The sequence below is a fragment of the Neomonachus schauinslandi genome, chromosome 7 (assembly GCF_002201575.2).
Source record: "Neomonachus schauinslandi chromosome 7, ASM220157v2, whole genome shotgun sequence".
Classification (NCBI taxonomy): Eukaryota; Metazoa; Chordata; class Mammalia; order Carnivora; family Phocidae; genus Neomonachus; species Neomonachus schauinslandi.
Window position 1 is genome coordinate 4,239,074 of NC_058409.1, and position 25,301 is coordinate 4,264,374.

Genomic DNA, 25,301 nt, shown 5'->3' on the forward strand with positions numbered 1-25,301 from the left:
CTTGTGTTCCCTCTCTCGCTGTGTCTCTGCCAAATAAATAAATAAATAAATAAATAAATAAATAAATATAGAAGATGGAGACTTTATCTTGTGGCAGAAAAAAATCTTATGTTTCTTATAATAGATCATACTCTGAAACAAATAATACATTGTATGTTAATATAAAAAATAATGATGAAAATAGCAAACACTTATTAATTATATGCCTGACACTGTTCTACATACATTGTATATGGTAACTTATTTAGAGTAATATCTAAAACAAGATCACAGAGAAAGTTTATAAACAAAGGGGTGGGCAATCAAAAGTATTCTTCTAAATAATTCTTGCATTAAACAGGAAAACAGGGGCACCTGGGTGGCTCAGTCGGTGAAGCGGACTTTTTAATTTCAGCTCAGGTCATGATCTCAGGGTTCTGGGATGGAGCCCTGCCTCGGGCTTCCCACTCAGCAGGGAGTCTACTTTCCCTCTCCCTTCCTCTCCTCTCTCTCTCTTTCAAATAAATAAAATCTGCAAAAGAAAAGAAGAAAACAAAACTAAAATTACAGACTACTCGATAATAAACAACTATGAATAAACTATATATGGGATGTGGACTAGGGAATACACAGAGAATAATGACTAGTCTTACATGCATCTAGTAGAAAGCAAGAGTTACAAAATAAATGAGGTCACAGGCATGTCAATCAAATTGTCAGAAAAAGGATAATAAAACGATCCCTCCCAAAGTAAAACAAGAAAAAAATCTAAAAGACAAAAACAGCTATCAAAGAAATAGGGAGATAGGCTCAGTGAAAACAATAGCATTTTCTTTCAAAACATCAGTAAAATAAACTTTTTAGCAAGACTTCAAAAGAATGAAAGAAGTCGGAGAGAAAAAAGAAGGAACACATTAATATCAGAAACAACAGATACAGAGGTTTAAACATCATGAGATTATCACACAGAGTTTAAACCAATAAATATGAAAATACAGGTGAAATTAATAATTTTCCAGGAAAATATAAATGACCCAAATTGATTTGTTTATTCTGGTCTATTCATGTACTGAACAGACCCTATCAGTACATATTTTTACAATAGTTATGCATCTATTGTCCCCAAAGCTCTTGTCCAGATGGTTCTGAGTTAATTCTAGCAAAACAACAGTTCTGTGGCACATAAAAAAAGTTCTTAGCAGAGAAGATGGAAAGTTTCCTTAGTTCTAAGTTAGCTGCACAATCTTTTTTTTTTTTTTTTAAGATTTTATTTTTTAAGTAGTCTCCACACCCAACACAGGGCTCCAACTCACGACCCTGAGGTCAAGAGTCTCATGCTCTACCAACTGAGCCCACCAGAAGCCCCCGCCACACAATCTTTATTCCAAACTGAATGAGAATAACACTGGGGGTAGGGCTGGTGAGAGAGAGAAATGAAGGGAAATTATAGCCTACCTCACTAATGAATACAGAAGAAGCTGATATTAAATATTAGAATACAGAGAAGAATTTTGTAAAAATACCGCACCCTGACTACATAGAATTTATTCTAGGAACACAGGAATGGGTCAGCATTAATGTCGATGACACAGCGGTCCCCACTCGGGGCTGGGGTAGGAAGCACAGGCTTGGTGCCCATGGGTGGGAAGCATCATCTTTTTTTTTTTTTTTTAAAGATTTTATTTATTTATCTGAGACAGAGAGAATGAGAGAGACAGAGAGCACATGAGAGGGGGGAAGGTCGGAGGGAGAAGCAGGCTCCGTGCCGAGCAGGGAGCCCGATGCGGGACTCGATCCAGGGACTCCAGGATCATGACCTGAGCCGAAGGCAGTCGCTTAACCAACTGAGCCACCCAGGCGCCCGGGAAGCATCATCTTTGAGAACAGCCCAATCTTCTTTTTTTTTAATTAATTACAATCTCTTTATATAATTCAATCTCTGTCCAACTGTAAGTTTGAGCTGGCTCTGTGGAAAAGCACAATCAAGGTACACTAAGCAGAGTTCATGCGCTTCCCTCCTCCAGAGGGAAAGGGGCCTGCATTCAGCGGGTGGCTTCTTTACTTCAGTTCTCGTTCTGCACATTATGAGAAGGTGTTGGTTAACTCTTTCCTGCAGGGGAAGTCTTCTGAGCCGGGAATGCCCAGTGCCGACGCTTTTGGGCAGCCCTCTCCAAGTCGTCCCAGAAATGCCCATCGCCCTTGGAGATGTTGCTCCGCAACACCCCTCCCCTGGGACCCAGCTAAACACACGAGCCTGCAGCTCAGGGAACGGTGCACTTCTCCCACTCTCAGTGCGTGTGTGTGCTTCTCCGTTTGTGGGACAAAAGTACAACGGTGAGTGTGTGCTGGTTGGCAGGCACAGGACTTTCAGCCTGAGCTTTTTGGAGAACAACATAGGAAGTTATGTAATGAGGGAGGATCAGGGAGGCCATGCTTTGGGCTGAGTGGGGTGGGGGAGCGGGTGATGAGAAATTAGAAAATCCGTTCTTCCCTTTTTGGAACTCCAGAAAGGATTTTTTTTTTATGTTCAGTTGGCCACCATATAGGACATCATTAGTTTTTGATGTAGTGTTCAGTGATTCATTAGCTGCGTATAACACCCAGTGCTCATCACAACACATGCCCTCCTCAATACCCATCACCCTGTTACCCCGTCCCCCCACCCCCCTTCCCTCTGTAACCCTCAGTTTGTTTCCCAGAGTCCAGAGTCTCTCATGGTTTGTCTCCCTCTCTGACTTCTTCCCATTCAGTCTTCCCTTCCTTCCCCTATGGTCCTCCGAGCTATTCCTTACGTTCCACATATGAGTGAAACCATATGATAATTGTCTTTCTCTGTTGACTTATTTCACTTAGCATAGGCAGAAGACATGAACAGACACTTCTCCAAAGAAGACATACAAATGGTTAACAGACACATGAAACAATGTTCAAATCCATTCTTTCTGCCCCTGAAGAGAACAGAGCAAAATCCACCTCTGTTGATAACTGTCTCTTCTTTTGTATGCCAGTCCATGCAACTGACTAGCATCCTTTGTAAGGGGTAATTTGCTGGTGTATGAGAATATGCCAAGGGCCAGGGAGACTTGATCCCTCAATTCCGGGAGCCAGAACTGTAGTTGAAAACACAGGCACATAAAGACATTTGCCAAGTGTGACACATTTACACACATTCAGACTCTAGGGGCAACTTGAAGAGTAAGAAAGAAGAGGTTTGTACACCGAGAGAGGTGGAGTTCACCCATGAAGATACCGGAAGAAGGATCTTTGAGCAGGATCTTGGGGAAAGAGTATGGGTTGGCAGAGAGAAGTGGGTAGAATGCCGTATGAAAGAGATGGCGGCTGCAGGTGCTGACTGGGGAGGATCAGGGGTGGGGGTAACAAGAGAGAAGGCTGGGAAGCTTAGGATGAGGACCCAGAGGAGAGGTGGAGACAGAGGTGACACACAGTCCCGCATGGACCCTGACGAGGAGGGAAAACAGGCTTTTTCCAACTCGGCAGAGGACACGGCTCTCCAACCTTCCCAAGCCTGCCTCTGCACTCACAAGTTCATCCTAAGCCCCTCTTACTGCCACTTTTTTTTTTTTTTTTTTGCGCTTTCCTGGGCAGAGAAGGATTAGGTCATCCACTTTTGAGTTCAGCATGAGTCTTCGCTCCATGTCCTCTGGTGCCCCATGCTGTGTTTGAGGATGACCCTTGTGCTGCAGAGGGGGTTCTCTCCCTCCCCCACCCCCAAGTCCCCTCAGAAAACCCCCTGGGGAGGGCTGGTGGACACCAAGGAGAATTGGTCTAAATGACTCAATGGAGAGGCTTGAGCAGGGTGGGTTCTCCACTGTCCAAGGGCAGGTGGAAGGCCTTCCCTTCCCACTGACAGCCCTCCAGGAGTCCAGGGGTCATTCTCTTTTTGGATACAGGCCTTTGTGTGTTTCTTCCTGAGGACTCTGAAATGGAGGGAGCCATATGCAGTTGGTGGGATGGCGCACAGGGTCCTGTCACTGCCAGAGACGCTGTGTAGGCAGAGTAGCAGGTGGGGTCTCCCTCCCACATCCCAGCAGGACTGTGTCCAGAGCCACAGACGTGGATGTCACCTGTGGCTTTGGCATTTCTCATGTGACAGTCTCTCTTCTCCCCAGGCAATGTGGTGGACCCCAGGGGAAGGACAATGAAAAGGTCAAGATAAATGTTTCCAAATAGTCCATCAGTATGGTCACCATTTTTCTTCTCCGGACTGAATCACTTCAGATTCTTTCAACTTCCAAATGGCTCCTGGATGTCCATAGAACAACTGTGTGACGTGAAAAGTCCTTTGCAATTTGATCCCATCTATTTTTTTTTTTTACTTTAAGTTTTTATTTTAATTCCAGTTCTGTAATATCAGTTGCAGGTGTAGAATATAGTGATTCAACAGTTCCATATATCATCCTGTGCTCATCACAAGTGCCCTCCTTAATCCCCATATAACCCAACCCCCCACCCGTGTCCCCTCTGGTAACCATCAGTTTGTGCTCTATAGTTAAGGGTCTGTTTCTTGCTTTGACTCTCTCTTTCTCATTTTTCCCCTTTGCTTGTTTTGTTTCTTAAATTCCAAATGAATGAAATCATATGGTATTTGTCTTTCTCTGTCTGACTTATTTCACGTAGCATACATTTGTCCAGCTTTCCCTTCCACTGGTGAGTTTCATAAACTATCAAGACAAGCCCATAACCTCTTCCTACCCTACACATGCTAACCACCTCCTTCCACTCAGAATGTCTGTTCCCCTCGCCCTCATCATTTTCCTGCTCCTGCTCCTGATCTTGTTCAGTGTTCATTTTATGCTTAATATGTTCCCAAGCTCTCCTCTGTTTCTCCATCTCCAGGTACCTGCATCACCCACCACCTGAGCTCCCCACACAGCCCCTTTGCCATCCTAGGATATCTTTATGCATGCATAATCCTGTGATGCATGCACCAGCCTGCCTGAACATGGAGCGTCACCTTCAGCTCACTGTCCTCTCCTCCACCTACTTACTCTAAGCCCTAGCTCCTGCACAAGCCCATTCCCCCAAATCAGGCAATTCTGGGAGTCCCTGAGGGTGTCCTGCATGTGAATGAGCTATACTGTGCCCCAGCTCTGACCTGTCCCCTAGGAAAGATGTCAGTGTGGGACTCAGCCAGGTCCCTGCACCATGGCCATGGCAATGGGGTGGTGTGAGGTAATGCTTACTTCCTCTTTGTTGAGCTCCACAGAGAAATCCCAGTACATTGCCCCACCCTACTTCCAAGTGGCATGTGAATAGCTCTTGCAGGCTTTACTTACAGCAATGCTCCCAGGCTATCTTCTTTACTTCCCTTGCCATGCAGAGAAGGGCATAGCTGGTAACAGTTGAGCACCAGCCCTTTGTACATAGTCCAGCCTAGTCTCTGCATCCTTCACTGTGACACTGAGGAGAGAGGGGCCAGCTGGGGATGGCCATCCTGTCTCCCGGGGGCCCCAAAGATCCCAGGCAGCCAACTGGAGCATTTTCTCCCTGCTCCGAGTCTCTGCAATTCAGTCTCTGCAAAGCTTCCAGCTACCTTTCCCCTCCTTCTAATACCTTAGGGGAATATTGTCCATGGAAATTCAATTCATGATTTTTCTAACAGAGACAGGATGTGACAGAGACTTCCTCGTTTTGTTCTGTCTATCTTGGTTTTTATAGCAAAGGGCAGAGCACGCAATGTGTCTTAAGGTAGAAGGTGGGTAGATAATTCTGTCACAGATGAATTGGCCCCCTGAACTCAGCTGCCAGCTCATGTCCAGGGGACCTTAGTATCTGGGACCAAGACATTTTACTACAGTCATGCCTTTTGCAGGGAGTTGAGCTCACCAGGAATCATCTGCCACTTCAGACCCCTTGCTGCTACCTGCCAGGTACGTGGCTCATTCTCAACACTTGTCTAAACCTCCAACTTTCAGAAATGGGAAGCAGAAAATGATGGCTTTGGAGAGAGGACAAGATGGGTTGGCATCACCTTATAGGCCGAACCTGGCTGCAGAATGGGTTGTTTCAAGTATGGCTAAGGGGAGATATTCATTCAGGTAGTTTCACCTGAGGAGGTAGGATTCTGACCTACCCCATTCCCTCTCCAACCTCCCTGAGGTCTCTTCTTGGGGCGGTTCATCCACCTTGGAGACTGGGGTGGAAATCATCTTGTGGGCCAATTGAAATCAAACCAGAGTAAACCAGTGAGCATTACTTGATAGCTTGTGGAGGGCAAAACACTGCAGCAGATACTGGAGGGGGAGAGGGTAGGAGAGTGCTCTACCTCTCAAGGTGTACAGCTTAGGATGCAGGAATGGGAAAAGGACAACACACTGCTGTTACACAGCCCAAGCTCACAGAAGTGGCAAAAGCAAAAAATAATCTTTATAGAGACACTCAAGAGCTGAGGGGCTGCAAATTAAGAGAACATCAGGTGTTGTTCAGGAATTGGAGATGCAGAAAGAGAAGATTGAGATGGGGTTGGAGTGAGGCCAGGGAGAGAATGCAAAGAAACAGGCTTGTCCTGGGTGGAGGGTGGAGGCTTTTCTTCATCATCCGTGTGTGCGACCCTTACTCTTCTGTGTGTCTTCAGGGGACATCCCAGAGGCTCCCGGGAGAGTATAGGGAATGTGCCCCACCTGCAAAGACTAGCTCCAGCCTGAAACCCTCTTTCTGGCTGTCCTTCTCCTCCCCGGGTCCTCCACATTCTCCCAGTCTCCAATGTGTCCAGACCCTGTTCCCAGTAAAACCTCCTCACGAGAAATAGTCTGCGATCCATTTACACTGTGGTGTGAATAGCTGAGATCTGAAAATGTTTCCCCTCACAGGTACTTGCACTCCAGTGAGGATCGGAGCCTTTAAGCTGGAGAGTGAGGTCAGAAAGGGCGGACTTCAGGCAGTAGATGGGCAGGAGGGGGGCCTTTTAGGGCATGAAGGGGCGTTCAGCCCCTCTGAAGTCCCTTCAGGAAATCGTCAGTCTCCCCCCAAGTTAAAGGCTTTTCAATGCCTGTGCATTGGGAACAAACGGGCCATAGGGCATGTACCTCCGGTCCAAGAAGATGCTGTTGGTAAGGTCTGAGGAAGACTCCAGTTTTGAGTTGTTTTATCAGTAGCTGGAGTTTGGGATTTTTATTCATTTGTGGGTTGGTTGCTCGTGCTTGCTTGCTCGGTCTTGTGGCTGAGACCTGGGGACTCAGTCTGCTTCTTCAGAGCCTGGGAGATGCTGTCAGGGTGAGTGCTGCGGTCTGGGGTCAGGTGGTCCCTAACTGGAGTCACGCTCTGGGAGATAGGAAAACAGAGGGTGCTCCAGCCCTGACACAGGACAAAGCTGGTGAGGAATCTCTGTCCACACTGGTGCAGAGCTTAGGAGAGACCCCACTCCACCACCTCCTAACTGTTCGTGCGGGCAAGTTGCCTAGCCTCCCTGTGCCTCAGTTTCCTGTGGTCTGTGATTCAGACCTATCAGTGATAATAATAATAATAAATACTTCTGGTATATGTAAGTGCTTGGTAGATAGTAAGTGCTCAAGTTGTATCAGTTTTTATTACTGTGAGCATAAGCACACGCATGCCTGTGTGTGTTTGGATGTTTACGACCTCCTTCCCCTGCAGCCTCAGTGACGGGATTCACATGGGTGTTTCGCACTACAAAACTGCGGTCCCACTAGTAATTCCAGGGTCTGGAACACACAGACTGCCCTCCAGGAGGTGGCAGCCTCCCAGCTCAGGGAAAGTGGGGCCCCCAGCTGTGAGCCCGTCTAATGCTCTGTCACTGTGCGGTAGGAGAACCCGAGTCACCACCCACACAGGTCTTGACTAATTCCTCAAAATCTGACTGATCTAAATGGACCCAGAAGTACCCCCTGAGCCCCTCTGGTTTTGGAAGGTACCAGCTGGTGCTGATACACAGTCATGGCTTTTGCCTTCATGGGGCTCTATCCTCAGAGTCCAGAAGAAAATACTGAGACACAAAAGAGAAGAGAAGGAAACAGGGAGAGGGAGAGAAAAAGCAAAAGCAAACAGGGAGAGGGAGTCCAGGGTGGACTCCCTGCTCTGGAGCTCCTTTGCTGCCAGTTTCCTGTCATCAGCCAATAGGGCAAGAGGCTGGACTGTCTGGCCAGAGCCTCGACCTTGGCCCAGAGCCTGTGTTTAAGCTGACTATTGTGTGACTAGTAATTCCAATAGCTTTGGCCATGAAAGTGGCCGAGCCCCCTCCAGGGGGTCCTCTGACCTTCTCCTGCTGAGGGGTCCCTTTTGAAGCATTAATGGAGCTATTCCAACTTGCTCCTCTGCCTGCCTACCTGCATGTGAGCTCCAGGAGGGGAGGGCCCCAGCCCTGGCCCACTGGCTTCACCGGCCATTGCCCACTCCTTCCCACTGGCCGGGCCCTTGTATTCCCATTGGCCGGGTTCTTCTAGCTCAGGGATTTCCCCACACACACACTGTTAACTCACCTGCATACCTCCTCTGACCATTCCTCTGCTACATGGCCCAGCAACTTCTAAAGTCTTTCGTCTACACCCTCATGATGCGTTTGCTGTGTGGATAGAGCTTGGCAGCCACAGGACACCAAGAACATGTTTTCAGGAGAAGGAGAATGAAGCAAAGGGGTGGGGTGGCAGAAGAGGGGAGAAGGGGAGACTGGGGGCTGAAGAAATCTGCCTTCCTATGATGGGGTGAAAGGAGAGCGTGCAGGCTCTAAAAGATGGAGAGCAAGATGTTTGGCAGGTGGAAGCAGGGGCAGGTGGTTCGGGCTTTTATATACTAAAGAGCACATAGCCCTCCCATGGAAGACTTAATGATCCCCCGAGTTGGCACTGGTTTCTTCCATCGTTCAGGCAAAGAAATCGAGGGTCAGTCAGTTATAGAATCTGCCTAAAGTCCCACCACTAAACAGAGGAGAAATGTGGAGAGGCTTGAATGTACCCCAAGATGTATGGGTTGCCCATGTTCACTGGCTATCAGACTGTGAGATGTCACCACAGGTCCCAAGGGGGTCTCAGGACTGAAAGGGGATAGCCCTTGCCTGGGCCAGGGCTGGGTAGAGTGGACCACTAATGGGGGATGTGGCTAGATGGGACAACTCTGTTAATGTGGCCTGGAAGACACAGTCTTGCAGCGATAGGGACAGTCACCAGTTGACCTCTTGAAGGCTCCGCCTGAGGTTTCAGGCCTGGAACAAGTTGTCTCAGCTGCGGTGGGAGCTGGCCGGCTGCTGCCAGTCATGCATCCCACTTCTGAAAGATCAGAACTCTGTGTTTGTTCCTCTGTTTGTGGACCTCATGTTCCAGGCCAAAGGGAAGTGGGGCAGGGAGAATGACAATATCTCCGAGTCCTTATAGATTTCCCTTTGTTCGGGGAAAGTCATTTAATCCTAGCTGAATGCCCACACAATGGGTGGCTCTATTCCTGGCTCTAAACAATGCAAAGCCAAGAAGCTGCTTCCTCTGGGACTCTTTGGCCTTGTCCCCTTGCAGCTCCATGAGTCTGAGCAAGGTCAGCGGTGACACCTGGTAAAATCAGAAGCAGCGCTCACATCCAGCTATGGTTTAAAAGAAGCCAGGCCCTGGGAGTGGTAAGAACTATTATAAAAAAAAAAAAAAAAAATTGAAGCAGCAAGAGACATCAGGCCTGCTGGGCTGCGTTCTAGCTCTCCTGCATCCATTCCAGCATCTCTTTGTTCCTCTCCAGGTGGCCCCCACAGCTGAGAAGAAATGGTGGATCTCCCAGTCTTCCCGGACTTCTCCCAGCGAGTTCCTCTGCCCAGCAGTGTCTTCTTCCTCACCCATCTCCTTCTTCTCCTCCAGCCCGGAGAGCTGAACTCAGGTAGTTGTCAAACCTGCAGCCCAGCCAGCCAGGCCATGAGCACCTCAGCTTCTGCCCACCCTCCTACCTGGTGCTCCCAGGCCTGAGATCTACAGCCTGCCAGGCCATGTCAGGTGCTGCCCTCCCACATAGAAGCTGTAGCTTCTGAAGGGCAGGAAGGACCTCAGGCTCAACATCTCTCATGAAAGAAGCAGCCAAAAGCAAGTATAAACTAATTATACTTGCAATTAAATGCAATTCTCTGATTCCCTGAGCTGGAAACCAGGGATACCAAAATGACCAGGCTCATCCCAGGTCCTAAAGAAGGTCAAGGGAGGGGGACAGACGTGACATAAAAGCTGTTCAGCTGTATGGCTGCAAAAGAAATATATCCAAAGATCTGTGAGCACAGCTAAGAGAGAAATTTGTCTTCCAGAAAGCCAAGAAGAACCCTAGAGAGGAGGTACTGTTTGAGTAGACCCCTGAAGGAGGCATAATTTCCAGGAAGATGACAGATGGAGGGTAAACTGAGGCAGGCCATGCTCCCAGGAAGAGGGCCAGGCACGAAGTGTGGGGGAAGAGACAGCTTGAGATATCCTGGAAAGGGAAGCTGGAAGGGAGGGTGTTGGGGTTATACCCAGTGGGCAACAAGATGTCTCAAATAGAGTGAACAAAAAAAAACACTGCCATGTTCTATGAGCTAAGTGAAGGATGGGAGGGATCCATGAAGGGGGAGCTTTGGGAATGGGTTTTAGCTGAGCTTGAAAGGAAGAAAAGGAGGTACAAGAAAAGGCAAAGCCAGGGGGCACCTGGTGGCTCAGTTGGTTGAACGTCTGCCTTCGGCTCGGGTGGTGATCCCAGAGTCCTGGGATCGAGTCCCACGTTGGGCTCTCTGCTCAGCAGGGGTGTGTTGGGGGGGGGGTTCTGCTTCTCCCTCTCCCTCTGCCCCTCCCAGCTACTGCTCTTGCACGCGGGCTCTCTCTCTCAAATAAATAAAAAATCTTAAAAAAAGAAAGAAAGAAAAGGTGAAGTCAGAAGAGTGAGGGCAACATCCTGAGTGGCAGGAAACAGCACGTGCAAAGGGACTGCAACAGGAATAGCAACTCCCATGGGACTTGCAGAAAACAGGGAGTAGAGGAGCCACGTGGAGGCACCATTTAAGAGGATGATCAAATAAAAAAAAATTCTAATAAATAAAAATCTTGAAGACAAGATTTGGCCTTTAGATAGAAAAACCCATGAAGCAAGGAGACCCACAGATTACGTTAATACCCTTTGTTATTAACATAAACTATACATGTGCATTATAAAAAATTAGAAAATCAGGCAAGGAAGAAACAAGAATATATCTATTCCCATCATGCATCAACCATTTGGTATATCTCATTTTGGACCTTTCTTTTCTGCACATGTTTTTATGCAAACATGTCATTTTGTAATCAAATAAGAGAATAGTGTACGTGTTGTTTTGAAACTTGCTTTTTTTTTTTTTTGGTCAAGGATTCCTTTTCATTTAATGTCTTGGCCATATTTACGTAACTGTCCCCAAAACAACATTTGCAGCTGGTTGGTTCAAACCAATTCCTAGTCCAGCACCACACACTGTATCTGGTTGTAATATCCTTTGTGTATGTTTTAACCTGGCGTCTTCATGACAATGACTTGCTCAAGAAGCCAAGCCAACTGTCTTGCCAAGTGTCTTTTTGTCATTTGAATGGTTTACTGTAAAGGAATGGGATAAAAGCTCACCCTGGATGAGAGCTGATTTCGGCTGTCATTCTGGCTTCTCGTCCTAGAGGAGGTCAGGGTGGTGGGCCCTGGGGAGCCCATCCTGGCACTCGTGGGAGAAGAGGTGGAGTTCTCGTGCCACCTGTTGCCATACCTGGATGCCGAGGACATGGAGATCCGCTGGTTCCGGAGTCAGACCTCCGATGTGGTGCACCTGTATGAGGGGGGGCGAGAGCTCCAGAGCCGGCAAATGGCGCAGTTCCGGAACAGGACCAAACTCATCAAGGATTATATCGTGGATGGCAGCGTGAACTTGCAGCTCCGCGGCGTCATTCCTGCTGACGAGGGCCTATATGGGTGCCGTTTCCTCTCCAGCAACTTCTCCAGGGAAGCGGTCTGGGAGCTGGAGGTAGCAGGTACGTGCCCGGCCCAAGAGACAGAGTGAGGGGTCCGTCTGGACAGAGCCGCTTTGCTCAAGAGCAGACAGGGAAATGCAGAAAGGGGGAAACATACCTAATTTTAAAAAACCATCAAAAAGGAAGATTCATTACAAAATGAACAAAATAAAAGTTCACAAAAAAGATATACAAATGGCCCTTAAACATACAAAAAGATGATCACCCTGGGTGCCTGGGTGGCTCAGCTGGTTAAGCGACTGCCTTCAGCTCAGGTCATGATCCTGGAGTCCCGGGATCGAGTCCCACGTCAGGCTCCCTGCTTGGCGGGGGGTCTGCTTCTCCCTCTGATCCTCTTCCCTCTCGTGCTCTCTGTCTCTCGTTCACTCTCTCTCTCAAATAAATAAATAAAATCTTTAAAAAAAAAAAAAGAAAAAAGATGATCACCCTTACCCATCACGAAAGAAAGGCAAATTAAAGTTACACTGAGATGCAACTTTTTTTACCTCTGAGATTGGCAAAAACTCAGCAGTTTGATCATACACCCATGGTGGAGCTATGGGGAAGCAGGCCTTCTGCTTTGTACCCTGGTGATGGAAAGCAAAGCAAAGCTCCAGTGCATGGGAATTTGGCAATAGCTAACAGGACTGCCTATACATCTACCTTTTGAACTGCAACTCCACCTCTAGTTTACCCTGAATATAAGCCTCCCACAGCTCCAATATGAAAAGGGCATCCATATAAGTTTAATCTTTGTAGCATCATTTGTAATTGTACAAAAGTGGAATACCTAAATATCCAAGCAAAGGTGTTGAGTATGGTCCATCACACAAAGGAGCGATCCACACTATGCACCTGAAAAAATGTGGAGGTGCTCTAGGAACTGATGTGGAGTGATTTCTAGGATGTTGGTAAGAGAAAAAAGCAAGGTGCAAAGAGGTTCTACAGTATGTAAACTTTGGTGTAGGAAAAAAGAAACGTTGCATGAAAGAAACACAGGAAGGATGCACTAGGAACTAATGAGCTAATGAAATTGTTACCCAAGGGAGAGGAGGGAGTAGTGGATGGAAAGAATGGAGAAAGGTCTGGGACTTTCCTGATGTACATTTTTTACAGTATTGCTCTTTAAACATATCAGTGTTCTGCATATTCAAAATATGACGTTAGCTCCACAGGATGGAGACATGAAGGAGTGCGTGTGACACACTCTGACCTCTGGTGGGATTCAAGAGAGACAGAGGACAATCTACGGAAATGTGGGGTGGGGTTTTTCTTTACTTCGGGGGACTGTCTCTTGCATAATATGACTAAATGCCAGTAGCCCTTCTGGCCAAATGGCCCCCCACGATATTTCCAAATGTCCCTCGTGGGTTCTAACTGTCCCCATGTCCCACCTGCCACCACCAATTTAGACTGTCATTTGTAGCCCACAGTTGGGGGTTGTGAGCCCACATGTTGGTTAAGAGCAGTCACAGTTTGTGATACCTTATAATGACTGCAGACATTGCATGGTGGCATGAACTTCATGGACAACTTCTGCGAGGGAGCCTGATCTTTCCCACTCTTCCTGCCTCTCCCAGGGCTCGGCTCAGACCCTCACATCTCCCTTGAGGGCTTCAAGAAGGGAGGCGTTCAGCTGAGGTGCAGCTCCAGTGGCTGGTACCCCAAACCCCAGGCTCAGTGGAAAGATCATAAAGGACAGTGCCTGCCTCCAGAGATGGAAGCCATTGTCCAGGATGCCCGGGGCCTGTTCAGTCTGGAAACATCCGTGGTTGTCCAAGGGGGTTCCCACAGCAATGTGTCTTGCTCCATCCAGAACTCCCTCCTGCTCCAGAAGAAAGAGTTCACCATCCAGATAGCAGGTTAGTAGATGCTGACTAACCCTCATCTTCTTACCCACCATGTCCTTCATGTGCATTGTTCCAAAGGCCATCTAAAAGGGCATAGTGGTACTGGGGCCTGGTTGTCTCTGGGGCGGACTGACCTAGACACCTGAAAAGTCAGCACCTTGGATATCAGGAACCTACCGAGAGTACAACAGCTTACCACTCACCCAAACAGTATGCTGGGGAGGCCCCAGGGAATCAATATTATACACCAAAGGCTCTGCCCCAAAACCCAGAAACTACTCATTAGAAGTCATCATGAGAGCCCAAGTGTTCCTAGTTTCATCCCTCAAACGATATTTATAAGTAATGTGCCCCAAACCCTTGCCCTCGGGTTGACATTCCTGTGGGGGAAACACAAACAAAAGAGTGAATTATATTGTAAGATTAGAAGATGTAAGGTGCTGTACAGAAAAACAAAGCAGGGAAGGGTGCTAACGTGTGGTGGGGTGTGCATGTGGATTTAAAAGTGGTAGGTTAGGAAGGAAGATAGTTAGGCAATGAGTTGAAGGATGAGGCCATCATCTAGGACCAAAGTCTTATCATGAGGCACAAACTGAAGGATCTGATGTTCGTGACTATTTTGAGTCTTGAGGATAAGCCTAACCTATGGGTCATTCTTCACATTGGTACAAATCAATAATTATATTACAGTTGGCCCTTGAACAATTCAGGGGGTTAAGGGTGCTGACCCCCCTCTGCCCTGAGCATTTGAAAATCCACGTATAACTTTTGACTCCCAAAAACTTAACTACTAATAATATACTGTTGACTGCTAACAGAAATAGAAGCTTAACACAGATTTTATGTATGTATTATATGCTGTATTCCTACAATCAGGTAAACTAGAGAAAAGAAAATGTTATTTTTTTAAAAAAAACCATAAGGAGGAGAGGATCTTGGGAAAATGGTGGAGTAGGAGGACCCTGAGCTCATCCTGTCTCACATTCACAACTAGATATCATCCACATCCAAGTCAATAAACCAGAGAGCAATCTGAAGATTGGCAGAACAAACTCTACAACTCAATAGAGAGAAGAAGCTGCAGCTGAAAGGTTAGGAAGGTCAAAAAGGCAGAGGGAAGCTGTGTGCACAGAGAAGGCAGAAAAATGGGCCCTCACACCAGGGAGTTCACCCAGGGAAGACTATTTCCCATAACGTTGGTCATTGAAAACTACACAGGGTGCATTCTGTGAGTTTGTAAAAAAAAGTGGGATTTGGAGCCTGGAGCTTTAAAAGTCAGCTGAGTCAGCACTGGGTGAGCTGGGAGGGTGAGTGACCGCTGGGTCACTGCCTTTAGAGAGATAGCAGCCTGCACAGAGAGGCAATATAAAAAAGGCAATTTATACAGAGCGGGGGTAAACGGGAGTCAGATCTGTGCATCCTGATTTCAGAGAGTGTTGGGGGACTTCTCTAAAAATAAGGGAGCGGGCAGCTGCCATTTTCCTCCCCCGACCCCAGCATAAACATGGAGCCACCTATGGGAGGTGGGGCTGCAGACACTCAGAGTCCCGACCCAGAGTTCAGGGCAAATTTTGTTAAAGCTGCACATGCACGCTGCCCAGACAACAGGTGCGAGGCTGCACCAGCACACCCCGCCCAGCCGCAGTGCGATGCCCAGCCACGCACCACCAGCCACCCTCACATGCCCGGCCCGGCCGCATGTCAGCATCGAGCACTGAGACCGGCCTTGTACCCCCACCGGCCTGGCAAGAGCCCCCGGCCACCACAGAGCTTTAGGAGATCTGGCATGGGACTAGTGGCCCAACCAAATATTGCCACCCCCACACTCCCAAGTTCCCCAATGGGCACACCCCCTCAGAGCGAGCAGGCCTGTGTCCCACTAACATCCCAGAGACCTACTCTTCGTAAAGTCACCACTTTCAAAAGCAGAAAGTGTTCTTAACACACAGAAATAGACACAGAGAGGCAGATAAAATGAGGAGACAGAGAAATTGATCACAAATGAGAGAATGAGATAAGGCCAGGGTAGAGATCTAAGTGAAACAGATAGAAGTATCATGTATGTTAGAGAATTTAAAGCAATGACCATAAGGATACTAACTGGACTTGAGAAAAGACTGGAGGACATGACTGAGATACTTAACACAGAGATAAGGAAAAACATAGCAGAGGGCACAAAAAATGAAATGAAAACATTACTTTGAATGTAAATGGACCAAACGTTCCAATCAAAAGACACAGGATGACAGAATGGATAAAAAACAAGACCTATCTCTATGCTGCCTACAAGAGATCCGTTTTAGACCTAAAGACACCTGCACATTGAAAGTGAGGGGATGGAGAAACATCTATCATGCAAATGGATGTCAAAAGAAAATTGGAGCAATGATATTTACATTGGAAAAAGTAGGCCTTAAAACAAAGACCGTAAAAAGAGACAAAGGACACTATTTAATAATAAAGGGGTCTATCCAGCAAGAAGATATAACCATTGTACGTATTTATGTACCCAACATAGGAGCACACAAATAGATGAATGGTTAGTAATAAACATAAAAGAACTCATTTGATACAATAATAGTAGGGGACATTAACACCCCACTTATATCAATGGACAGATCACCTAAACAGAAAATCAACAAGGAAATAAGGGTTTTGAATGACACACTGGACCAGATGGACTTAACAGATGTATTCAGAACATTCCATCCTAAAAGAGAAGAATACATATTCTTTTTAAGTACACACAACATTCTCCAGAATAGATCACATATTAGCGCACAAAAAACCTCAACAAATTCAAGAAGATTGAAATCGCACCACGTATCTTTTCTGACCACAATGCCGTGAAACTTGACATCAACAAGACAAAATCTGGAAAGAACACAAACACATGGAGATCAAATAACATGCTACTAGACAATGAATAGGTCAACCAGAAAATCAAAGAAGAACTTAAAAAGTACATGGAAACAAATGAAAATGAAAACACAACAGTCTAAAACCTCTGGGATGCAGCGAAAGTGGATCTAAGAGGGAAGTACATAGCAAGACAGGCCTACTCCAAGAAGAAAGAGAAAGCTCAAAGGTAATGATTTCACCTTGCACCTAAAGGAGCTAAAGAAAGAACAAACAAAGCCGAAAACCAGCGGAAGGAAGGAAATACTAAAGACTAGAGCAAAAATAAATGATATGGAAACTACAAACAAAATAGCAAAGATACGCAACATCACTGGTCATCAGAGAAATGCAAATCAAAACTACAATGAGATATCACCTCCCACCTGTCAGAATGGCTTAAAATCAACAAAACAAGATTGTAACAGCAGGTGTTGTCGAGGATGCGGAGAAAGGGGAACCCTCTTGCACTGTTGGTGGGAATGCAAACTGGTGCAGCCACTCTGGAAAACAGTAGGGAGGTTCCTGAAAAAGTTAAAAATAGAAATACCTTATTATCTATAAGTGTTCTACTAGGTATTCACCCAAAGAATATAAGAACACTAATTTGAAGGGGTACCAGCACCCTGATGTTTATAGCAGCGTTATTTGCAATAGCCAGAGTATGGAAGCAGCCCAAATATCCATCGACTGATGAGTGGATAAAGAAGTGGTATATACACACACACACACACGCACACACACAATGGAATATTATCAGCCATAAAAAAATGAAATCTTGCCATTTACAACACCATGGGTGGAGCTAGAGATATTATGCTAGGCAAATGTAAGCAAAAGTATTATGCTAAGTCCGAGAAAGACAAATACCATATGATTTCACTCATATGTGGAATTTAAGAAACAACACAAACGAGCAAAGGGAAAAAATAAGAGAGAGGGAGAGAGAGAAACCAAGAAACAATCTCTTTAACTATAGAGAACAAACTGATGGTTACCAGAGGGGAGGTCGATCCGGGAGATGGGTTAAAGAGGTGATGGGGATTGAGGAGCATCTGGGTGATGCATGGAAGAACTGAATCACTATATTGTACATCTGAGACTGATATTACACTATACGTTAACTAACTGGAATTATATAAAAAAAAAATACATCTATATGGACCCACACAGTTTAAATCTGTGTTGTTCAAGGGTCAACTGTATAATAACAGAAAGAAATCTGACCCTTCTAAATGATAACTTGTCATTGGGTAAGAGGACTCAACAACACCACGCGCCACACATACTTCACTGAAAATTTACTGTGTCATTGGGGTGGTCATTTGGGTTAGCTAATTGTGTTATCCAAGGAAAAATAAAACGTCTTAAATCTCTATGACAAGCACATAGTCACAACTTGGAGCCAGGCACCTGAAACCCCCATGAGATAGGACATAGGGACACTCTCTCCTTGATGTTTACATTTCAAAGAAATGTCTCTGAACTCCTTAAGAAAAACATTCCTGGGTTGTAAAGCTAGCAAGAGCTTATTTAGCTTTCGAAAACATTTACATATCTCTCAAAGGGATAGAGAAAGGATTTTTTTGTTTTGTTTTATGAAGGAAATGTTCTAAGAAAAGGGAAAAAGAGGGAGTCTCTTTCCAAATCCAATTATTTCTTTTCTGATTTGCATTTATCCTTTTCAAAGGATGTGGTTCACGTGGATACCTGTGAGGAGCACATTCAGGTAGAGGGGACAGCAAGTGCAAAGTTCGTGCACTGGGAATGGGGCCGCATATGACCACTAGGGGAATAGGAAGGAGGCAGGAGAAGCTTGAACAAAGGGACAAGGTCGAGGGTAGCATGTCAGGGAGGCACTGAACCCGGAGCTCTTGCTCTTAACCTGTAGGTCAGAGCTTGGCAAACCATCTGTAGTGAAGGACCAATCCCTTGTGGCCCAATATTTTGGTACAAGACAATAAAAATGCACTACTAGAAAAATTAAACTGAAAAAGGGAAAATGAACCACATAATGCTAAGTGAAATTAGCCAGACACCAAAAGACAAATATTGTTTGAAATTCACTTATAGGGAGGTACCTAGAGTAGTCAAATTCATAAAGGTGCAAAGTGGAATAGAAGTTTCCAGTTGCTGGAGGCTGAGGTGGGTGGGGAGCAGGAAATGGGGAGTTAGTGTTCAATGGGTAGAATTTCAGTTTGGGAAGACCAAAAGAGTTCTGGATATGGATGGTGATGATGATCCACAACAATGTGAAAGTAACTTAATGCCACTGAATTGTACCTTTAAAAATGGTTAAGATGGTAAATTTTATGTTATATATTTTACTACAATAAAAAAGAGAAAAATATATTTTTAAAAAGACCACTGAGATAAAACCACCACTTTTAAAAAATAATAATCTTCAGCAGACACCAAATTATTACGTCAAATTGCCACAGGAATTTCTAAAGAGTTACTTTCCGTCTTGCGCGTATCTCTGCCGACTGGCCCCTGTCGGAGGGCGCCTGCGCCACACGCTGCCCTCGGGCAAAGCCTCCCCAGGGAGCCAGTTCTTCCAAAGGTGTGATGATGAGAAGTAAACGGAAGTGTTTGCAAGAAGCGGAAAATGACTTGTGGGTTTGAGCGTGGGGGAAGAGAGCAAAAATTCACTGGTTTTCGGATACCAATGCCTTCGATTTTTGTGTTCTTCAGAAACAGGACAATTGTGGGGAAAAGTTTAGGGCGGGGTGGGGCGGGCAGGGCCTTGGGCACGTAAGTTCAAAAGCTGGGGGTGTGGGTGGGGTCCATCAGCCCCTCCCTTCCAGATCCTTCAGTTTGCATTTCCCGGTTGCTGCTAGGCAAGTTCGGAGCCCCTACTCCCTACTCCCCAGGGTCCTCCCTGCGGAGGGCGCGCGCGCGGCCGCTCTCGTGCCCATTTTACAGATTGCTCTGGTGCTGCCCGCGAGGTTTAACGCCCGCCAACCTGGAAGGATTTCCGGCACGCTGGGTCCGGGATAGGCTTGTCCCTTAGGTGTTTAGTGGCGCCTAAAGCGAGACAACTCCCTGTGAGGTGTTTTCCAGACGCCTTTTTACCCGGAAGCTCCCCTTGGAAGAAGGCTTTCCTCGGGACTCTGGCGGGACTGCCTCTGCTCCTGGCAGTCCTCGTGACGCTGGCGCTGTACTTCCTGCAGAAGCAACGGAGGTGCCAAGGTACGGGGCAGGCTGGCGGGGGCGGGGGGGCTCCCGCCTGGCGCGGGCTGTGCCGGGAGGAAGGCGCTGGGGGCCGAGGGGCCACGCAGAGGCGCGGTCCTGCGGCCACGCGGTGGCGGTGGCGGTGGGACGCGCACGGGAACGGCGAGCGCGCACCCTCACCTATGCGCCCCTTCCTTCCCTCTTTCAGAAAAGCTGAGGAAGCGGGCTGAGAAGGACAAAGGTAAGCGGGGCGAGAGGCAAGAGGCGCACTCTCTGCCCGCCTCCCTCGGTAGCACAAAGTGGTGGGGGGGCGGGGGAGTTTGCTGGGGGGGGGGGGGGGCGAGGCGAGGACTTCGGACCCCGGGCGCTTGGGAGCAGGACGGAGGCGCAGAGCGGCCGCAGGTTTGCTCAGCCACTTCCCTGCCGCGGAGCCCACTCCTGCAACGCACGCAGCCGGTCCCGGTGCCCCAGGACGCAGCGGGCCGAGTCTGTGCGCTTTAGGGAAGTGAAGCCTCAGTGCTCATCACCTGAGATTTTTCCTCTTTTCTTCGTGTTTTTTTTTTTCTCCAGAGAGACTCACAGCGGAGCGGGGTAAGTTCTGGGCGCCGCGCCCACAGTGCTGGCTGCGGACCGGCGGGGTGACCCGTGCGTGCGCTGCGGAGAGTGTTCAGTAGCTTTAGGCTCCCCGGGGCGAGCGGTGGGTGGCAACAATCTAAGCCTGAATCCGTCCTCTGCACCTCCCACCGCGCCACTCCCGCACGATTCACCGTGCAGCTGCCAAGGAGGTCTGACTTCAGACCCCCGACAAACCCGGCCCGCCCTTTTCCTGCAAATTATACGATTTGGTTACGATTCCACCATTAAACGTTTACTCCCACTGGTTCACCTTCCTAGGATTTCTTTCTCTTTTTAATGCGAATGCCACTGGGAAGGAAGGCAACTTTACTTTGCACCAAAATGTGACTAATTTGTCAGGTTTGCTTTTCTCCCCAGGGGACTCAAGACCGTGAACCTGTGGGCTGTGTGTGTCTGTACGCAGGAGGGGAGAGTAAAGCCAAAGGAAGGGGGGCATGGAGGAAAAAGCTACCATGGGGGCGGGTGGGGTGGGGAAGACCTCAAGAACCACCTCGTATGCCCCGGTGAAACTCCAGATGAAATTATGAGGTTAGAGAAGCTTGTTCTGTAGTCCACCTAGTCCTGCGGAAAGCCAACTATAAAAAGTAATGAACACCATAGATTAAATTAGTGTACAGTGTTGGCTTTCCCGTGAGGGATTATTTTTTTTAAGTTTTTATTTTAATTCCAGTTAGTTAACATACAGTGTAATAGTAGTTTTACATGTACAAAATGGCGATTCCACACCTTCGTTCATCACCCTGTGCGCACACAGACAAGTGCACTCCTTAATCCCCATCACCTATTTAACCCATCCCCCACCCACCTCCCCTCTGGTGACCATCTATAATTAAGTCTGTTTCTTGATTTGTCTTTCTCTCTATATATATTTTTCCCCTTTGTTTTTTTGTTTGTTTGTTTGTTTCTTAAATTCCACATGAGTGAAATCAGATGGTATTTGTCTTTCTCTGACTGACTTATTTCCCTTAGCATTATACTCTCTAGTCTCTAGTTCCATCCATGATGTTGCAAATGGCAAGATTTCATTTTTTATGGCTTAGTAATATTCCATTTTATATTTATATATGTGTGTGTGTATATATATATATACATGTATATATATATACCCCATCTTGTTTATCCATTCATCAATCGATGTACACTTGGGCTGCTTCCATATTTTGGCTATTGTAAATAATACTGGTATAAAAATTGGGGTGTATGTATCCCCTTCAATTAGTGTTCTTGTATTCTTTGGGTAAATACCCAGTAGTGCAATTGCTGGATCATAAGGTAGTTCTATTTTTAACGTTTTGAGGAACCTCCATACTGTTTTCAGGAGTGGCTGCACCAAAGTTTGCATTCCCACCCACAATGCAAGAGGGTTTCTTTTTCTCCACATCCTCACCTGTTTTTTCTTGTATTGTTGATTTTTAGCCATTCTGACAGGTGGGAGATGAATCTTATTGTAGATTTGTTTTCCATTTCCCTGATGATAAGTGATGATGAGCATCTTTTCATGTGTCTGTTGGCCATCTGTATGTCTTCTTTGGAAAAATGTGGGCTTTTTTTGCTTTCTGCCCATTTTTTAATTGGATTATTTGTTTTTTGGGTGTTGAGTTTTATACGTTCTTTCTAGATTTTGGATACTAACCCTTTATCAGATATGTCATTTGCAAATATCTTTTCTCATTCAGTAGGTTGCCTTTTAGTTTTGTTGATTGTCTCCTATGCTGTGCAGATGCTTTTAATTTGATGAAGCCCCAAAAGTTTGCTTTTGCTTTTATTTACTTCGACTCAGGAGACCTATCTAGAAGAAGTTGCTAAGGTCTATGTCAAAGAAGTTACTGCCCATGTTTTCTTCAAGCATTTCTGTCGTTTCCTGACACACATTTAGGTCTCTCATCCATTTTGAATTTATTTTTGTGTATGGTATAAGAAAGTGGTCCAGTTTCATTCTTTTGCATGTTGCTGTCCAGTTTCCCCAACACCATTTGTTGAGAAGACCGTCTTTTTCCCATTGGATATTCTTTCCTGCTTTGTCGAAGATTAATGGACTGTGTAGTTATGGGTTCATTTCTGGGTTTTCTATTCTGTTCCATTGATTTTTGTGCCAGTACCAAACTGTTTTGATTACTACAATTTGTATTATACCTTAAAGTCCAGAATTCTGCTGCCTCTGGCTTTGCTTTTCCTTTTCAAGATGGCTTTGGCTATTCAGTCTTTTGTGGTTCCGTACAAATTTTAGAACTGTTTGTACTAGTTCTGTGAAAAAAAGCTGTTGGTATTTTGATAGGGATTGCATTAAATGTGTAGATTGATTTGGGTAATATAGATATTTTAACAATATTTGTTCTTCCAATCCACGAGCATGAAATATCTTTCCATTTCTTTGTGTCATCTTCAATTTCTTTCATCAGTGTATTAGAGTTTTCAGAGAACAGATCTTTCACCTCTTTGGTTAGATTTATTCCTAGGTATCTTATTGTTTTGGGTGCAATTGTAAGTGGAATTGTTTCCTTAATTTCTCTCTCTGCCTTTTTATTGTTGGTGTATTGAAATACAACAGATTTCTGTACTTTGATTTTGTATCCTGTAACTTTGCTGAATTTGTGTATCAGTTTTAGCAGCTTTTTGGTGGACTCCTTTGGGTTTTCTATATAAAGTATCACGTCATCTGCGAATGGTGAAAGTTTGACTTCTTCCTTGCCAATTTGGATTCCTTTTATTTCTTTTTTGTTGTCTGCTTGCTGAGGCTAGGATATCTGGTATTATGTTAAATAACAGTGGTGAGAGTGGACATCCCTGCCTTGTTCCTGACCATAGAGGAAAAGTTCTCACCTTTTCTCCATTAAGGATGATATCAGCTGTGGGTTTTTCATAGGTGGCCGTTATTATGTTGAGGTATGTTCCCTCTAAACCTACTTAGTTAAGGGTTTTTGTCATGAATCACTGTTGTACTTTGTCTTTCTGTATCTATTGAAATGATCATATGGTTCTTACTCTTTCTCTTACTGATGTGATGTATCACATTGATTGATTATAGATGTTGAACCACCCTTGCAGCCCAGGAGTAAGTCCCACTTGATCATGGTGAATGATTTTTTTAATGTATTGTTGGATTCAGTTTGTTAGGATTTTGTTGAGGTTTTTTGCATCTATGTTCATCAGGGGCTTTGGCATGTACAGCTCTCTCTCTGTCTCTCTTTTGGTATCTTTATCTGGTTTTGGTGTTGGGGTAATGCTGGCCTCACAGAATGAATTACCTGTTCTATTTTTTAAAATAGTTAGAGAAAAGTAGTATTAACTCGTCTTTAAATGTTTGGTAGAATTGACCTGTGAAGCCATCTGGTCCTGAACTTTTGTCATTGGGAGTTTTTTTTTTTTTAATTTAAAATCAATTAACATATAGTGTATTATTAGTTTCAGAGGTAGATTTTAATTATTCATCAGTTGCATATAACACCCAGTGCTCATTCCATCAAGTGCCTTTCTTAATGCCCATCACCCCCCCTTCCTCCCCTCCAGCAACCCTCAATTTGTTTCCTATAATTAAGAGTCACTAATGGTTTTGCCTCCCTCTCTGATTTCATCTTATTTTTCCCTCCCTTCCCCTATGTTCATCTGTTTTGTTTCTTAAATTCCACATATGAGTGAAATCATATGGTTTTTGTCTTTCTCTGACAGACTTATTTCACTTAGCATAATACCCTCTAGTTCCATCCACATCATTGCAAATGGTAAGATTTCATTCTTTTTGATGGCTGAGTAAGATTCCGTTGTAGATACATACCACCCCTTCTTTATCCACTCATCTGTGGATGGACATCTCAGCTGTTTCCATAGTTTGGCTACTGTGGACATTGCTGCTATAAACATTGGGGTGCATGTGCCTCTTTGAATCACTATGTTTGTATCCTTTCCATAAATACCTAGTAGTGCAATTGCCGGGTCATAGGATAGCTCTATTTTTAACTTTTTGAGGAACCTCCATACTGTTTTCCAGAGTGGCTGCACCAGTTTGCATTCCCACCAACAGTGTAGGAGGGTTCCCCTTTCTCCACATCCTCGCCAATATCTGTTATTTCCCAACTTGTTAATTTTAGCCATTCTGACTGGTGTTGAGGTGGTATCTCATTGTGATTTTGATCTGCTGGGGGTTTTTTGATTACTGATTCAATTTCTTTGCTTGTTATTAGTCTGTCCAAGTTTTCCACTTCTTGCCTTTTCAGTTTTGGTATTTTATATATTTCTAAGAATTTATCCATTTCTTCTAGATTGTTCAATTTGTTCATTTATAGTTTTTCATAACATTCTTTTATGATTGTATTTCTATGGTGTTGGTTGTTATTTCTCCCCTATTTGTGATTTTATTTATTTGAGTCCTTTCTCTTTTTTCTTGATAAGCGTAGCTAGAGGGCTATAAATTTTATTGATTTTTTTCAAAGAACAGCTCCTGGTTTCATTGATCTGTTCTATTGTTTTTGTAGTTTCTGTATCATTTATCTCTACTCTCATCTTAATTATTTCCTTCCCTCTGCTGGTTTTAGGTTTTGTTTGTTGTTCTTTTTCTAGCTCCTCTAGGTGCAAAGTTGGGATGTTTATTTGAGCTTTTTCTTGCTCCTTGAGGTAGGCCTGTATTGCTATATATTTGCCCCTAAGGACCGCTTTTGCTGCATCCAAAAGGTTTGGACCATTGTGGTTTCATTTTCATTTGTTTCCATGTACTTTTTTATTTCTTCTTTGACTTCTGGTTGATCCATTCATTGTTCAATAGCATGGGTTTTGTTTTTGTTTTGTTTTTTTTTAATTTCCATGTGTTTGTGGTCTTTCCAGACTTTTTCTTCTGGTTGAC

At 45.3% G+C, this 25,301-nt stretch overlaps 1 protein-coding gene across 1 annotated transcript in view; it reads left to right on the plus strand.

Moving 5' to 3' along the window:
• The first annotated feature begins 5,669 nt into the window (after window positions 1-5,669).
• BTNL9 (butyrophilin like 9) overlaps window positions 5,670-25,301 on the plus strand; it is a 28,090-nt gene continuing 8,458 nt past the window's right edge. Inside the window, exons 1-8 of the mRNA XM_021690963.1 lie at window positions 5,670-5,695; window positions 5,813-5,870; window positions 9,673-9,807; window positions 11,583-11,930; window positions 13,490-13,771; window positions 19,721-19,849; window positions 20,040-20,072; window positions 20,402-20,422. Of these exons, the coding sequence (XP_021546638.1) occupies window positions 9,696-9,807; window positions 11,583-11,930; window positions 13,490-13,771; window positions 19,721-19,849; window positions 20,040-20,072; window positions 20,402-20,422 (925 nt within the window). The 5' untranslated portion in view covers window positions 5,670-5,695; window positions 5,813-5,870; window positions 9,673-9,695. The remainder of the gene's footprint in view (window positions 5,696-5,812; window positions 5,871-9,672; window positions 9,808-11,582; window positions 11,931-13,489; window positions 13,772-19,720; window positions 19,850-20,039; window positions 20,073-20,401; window positions 20,423-25,301) is intronic.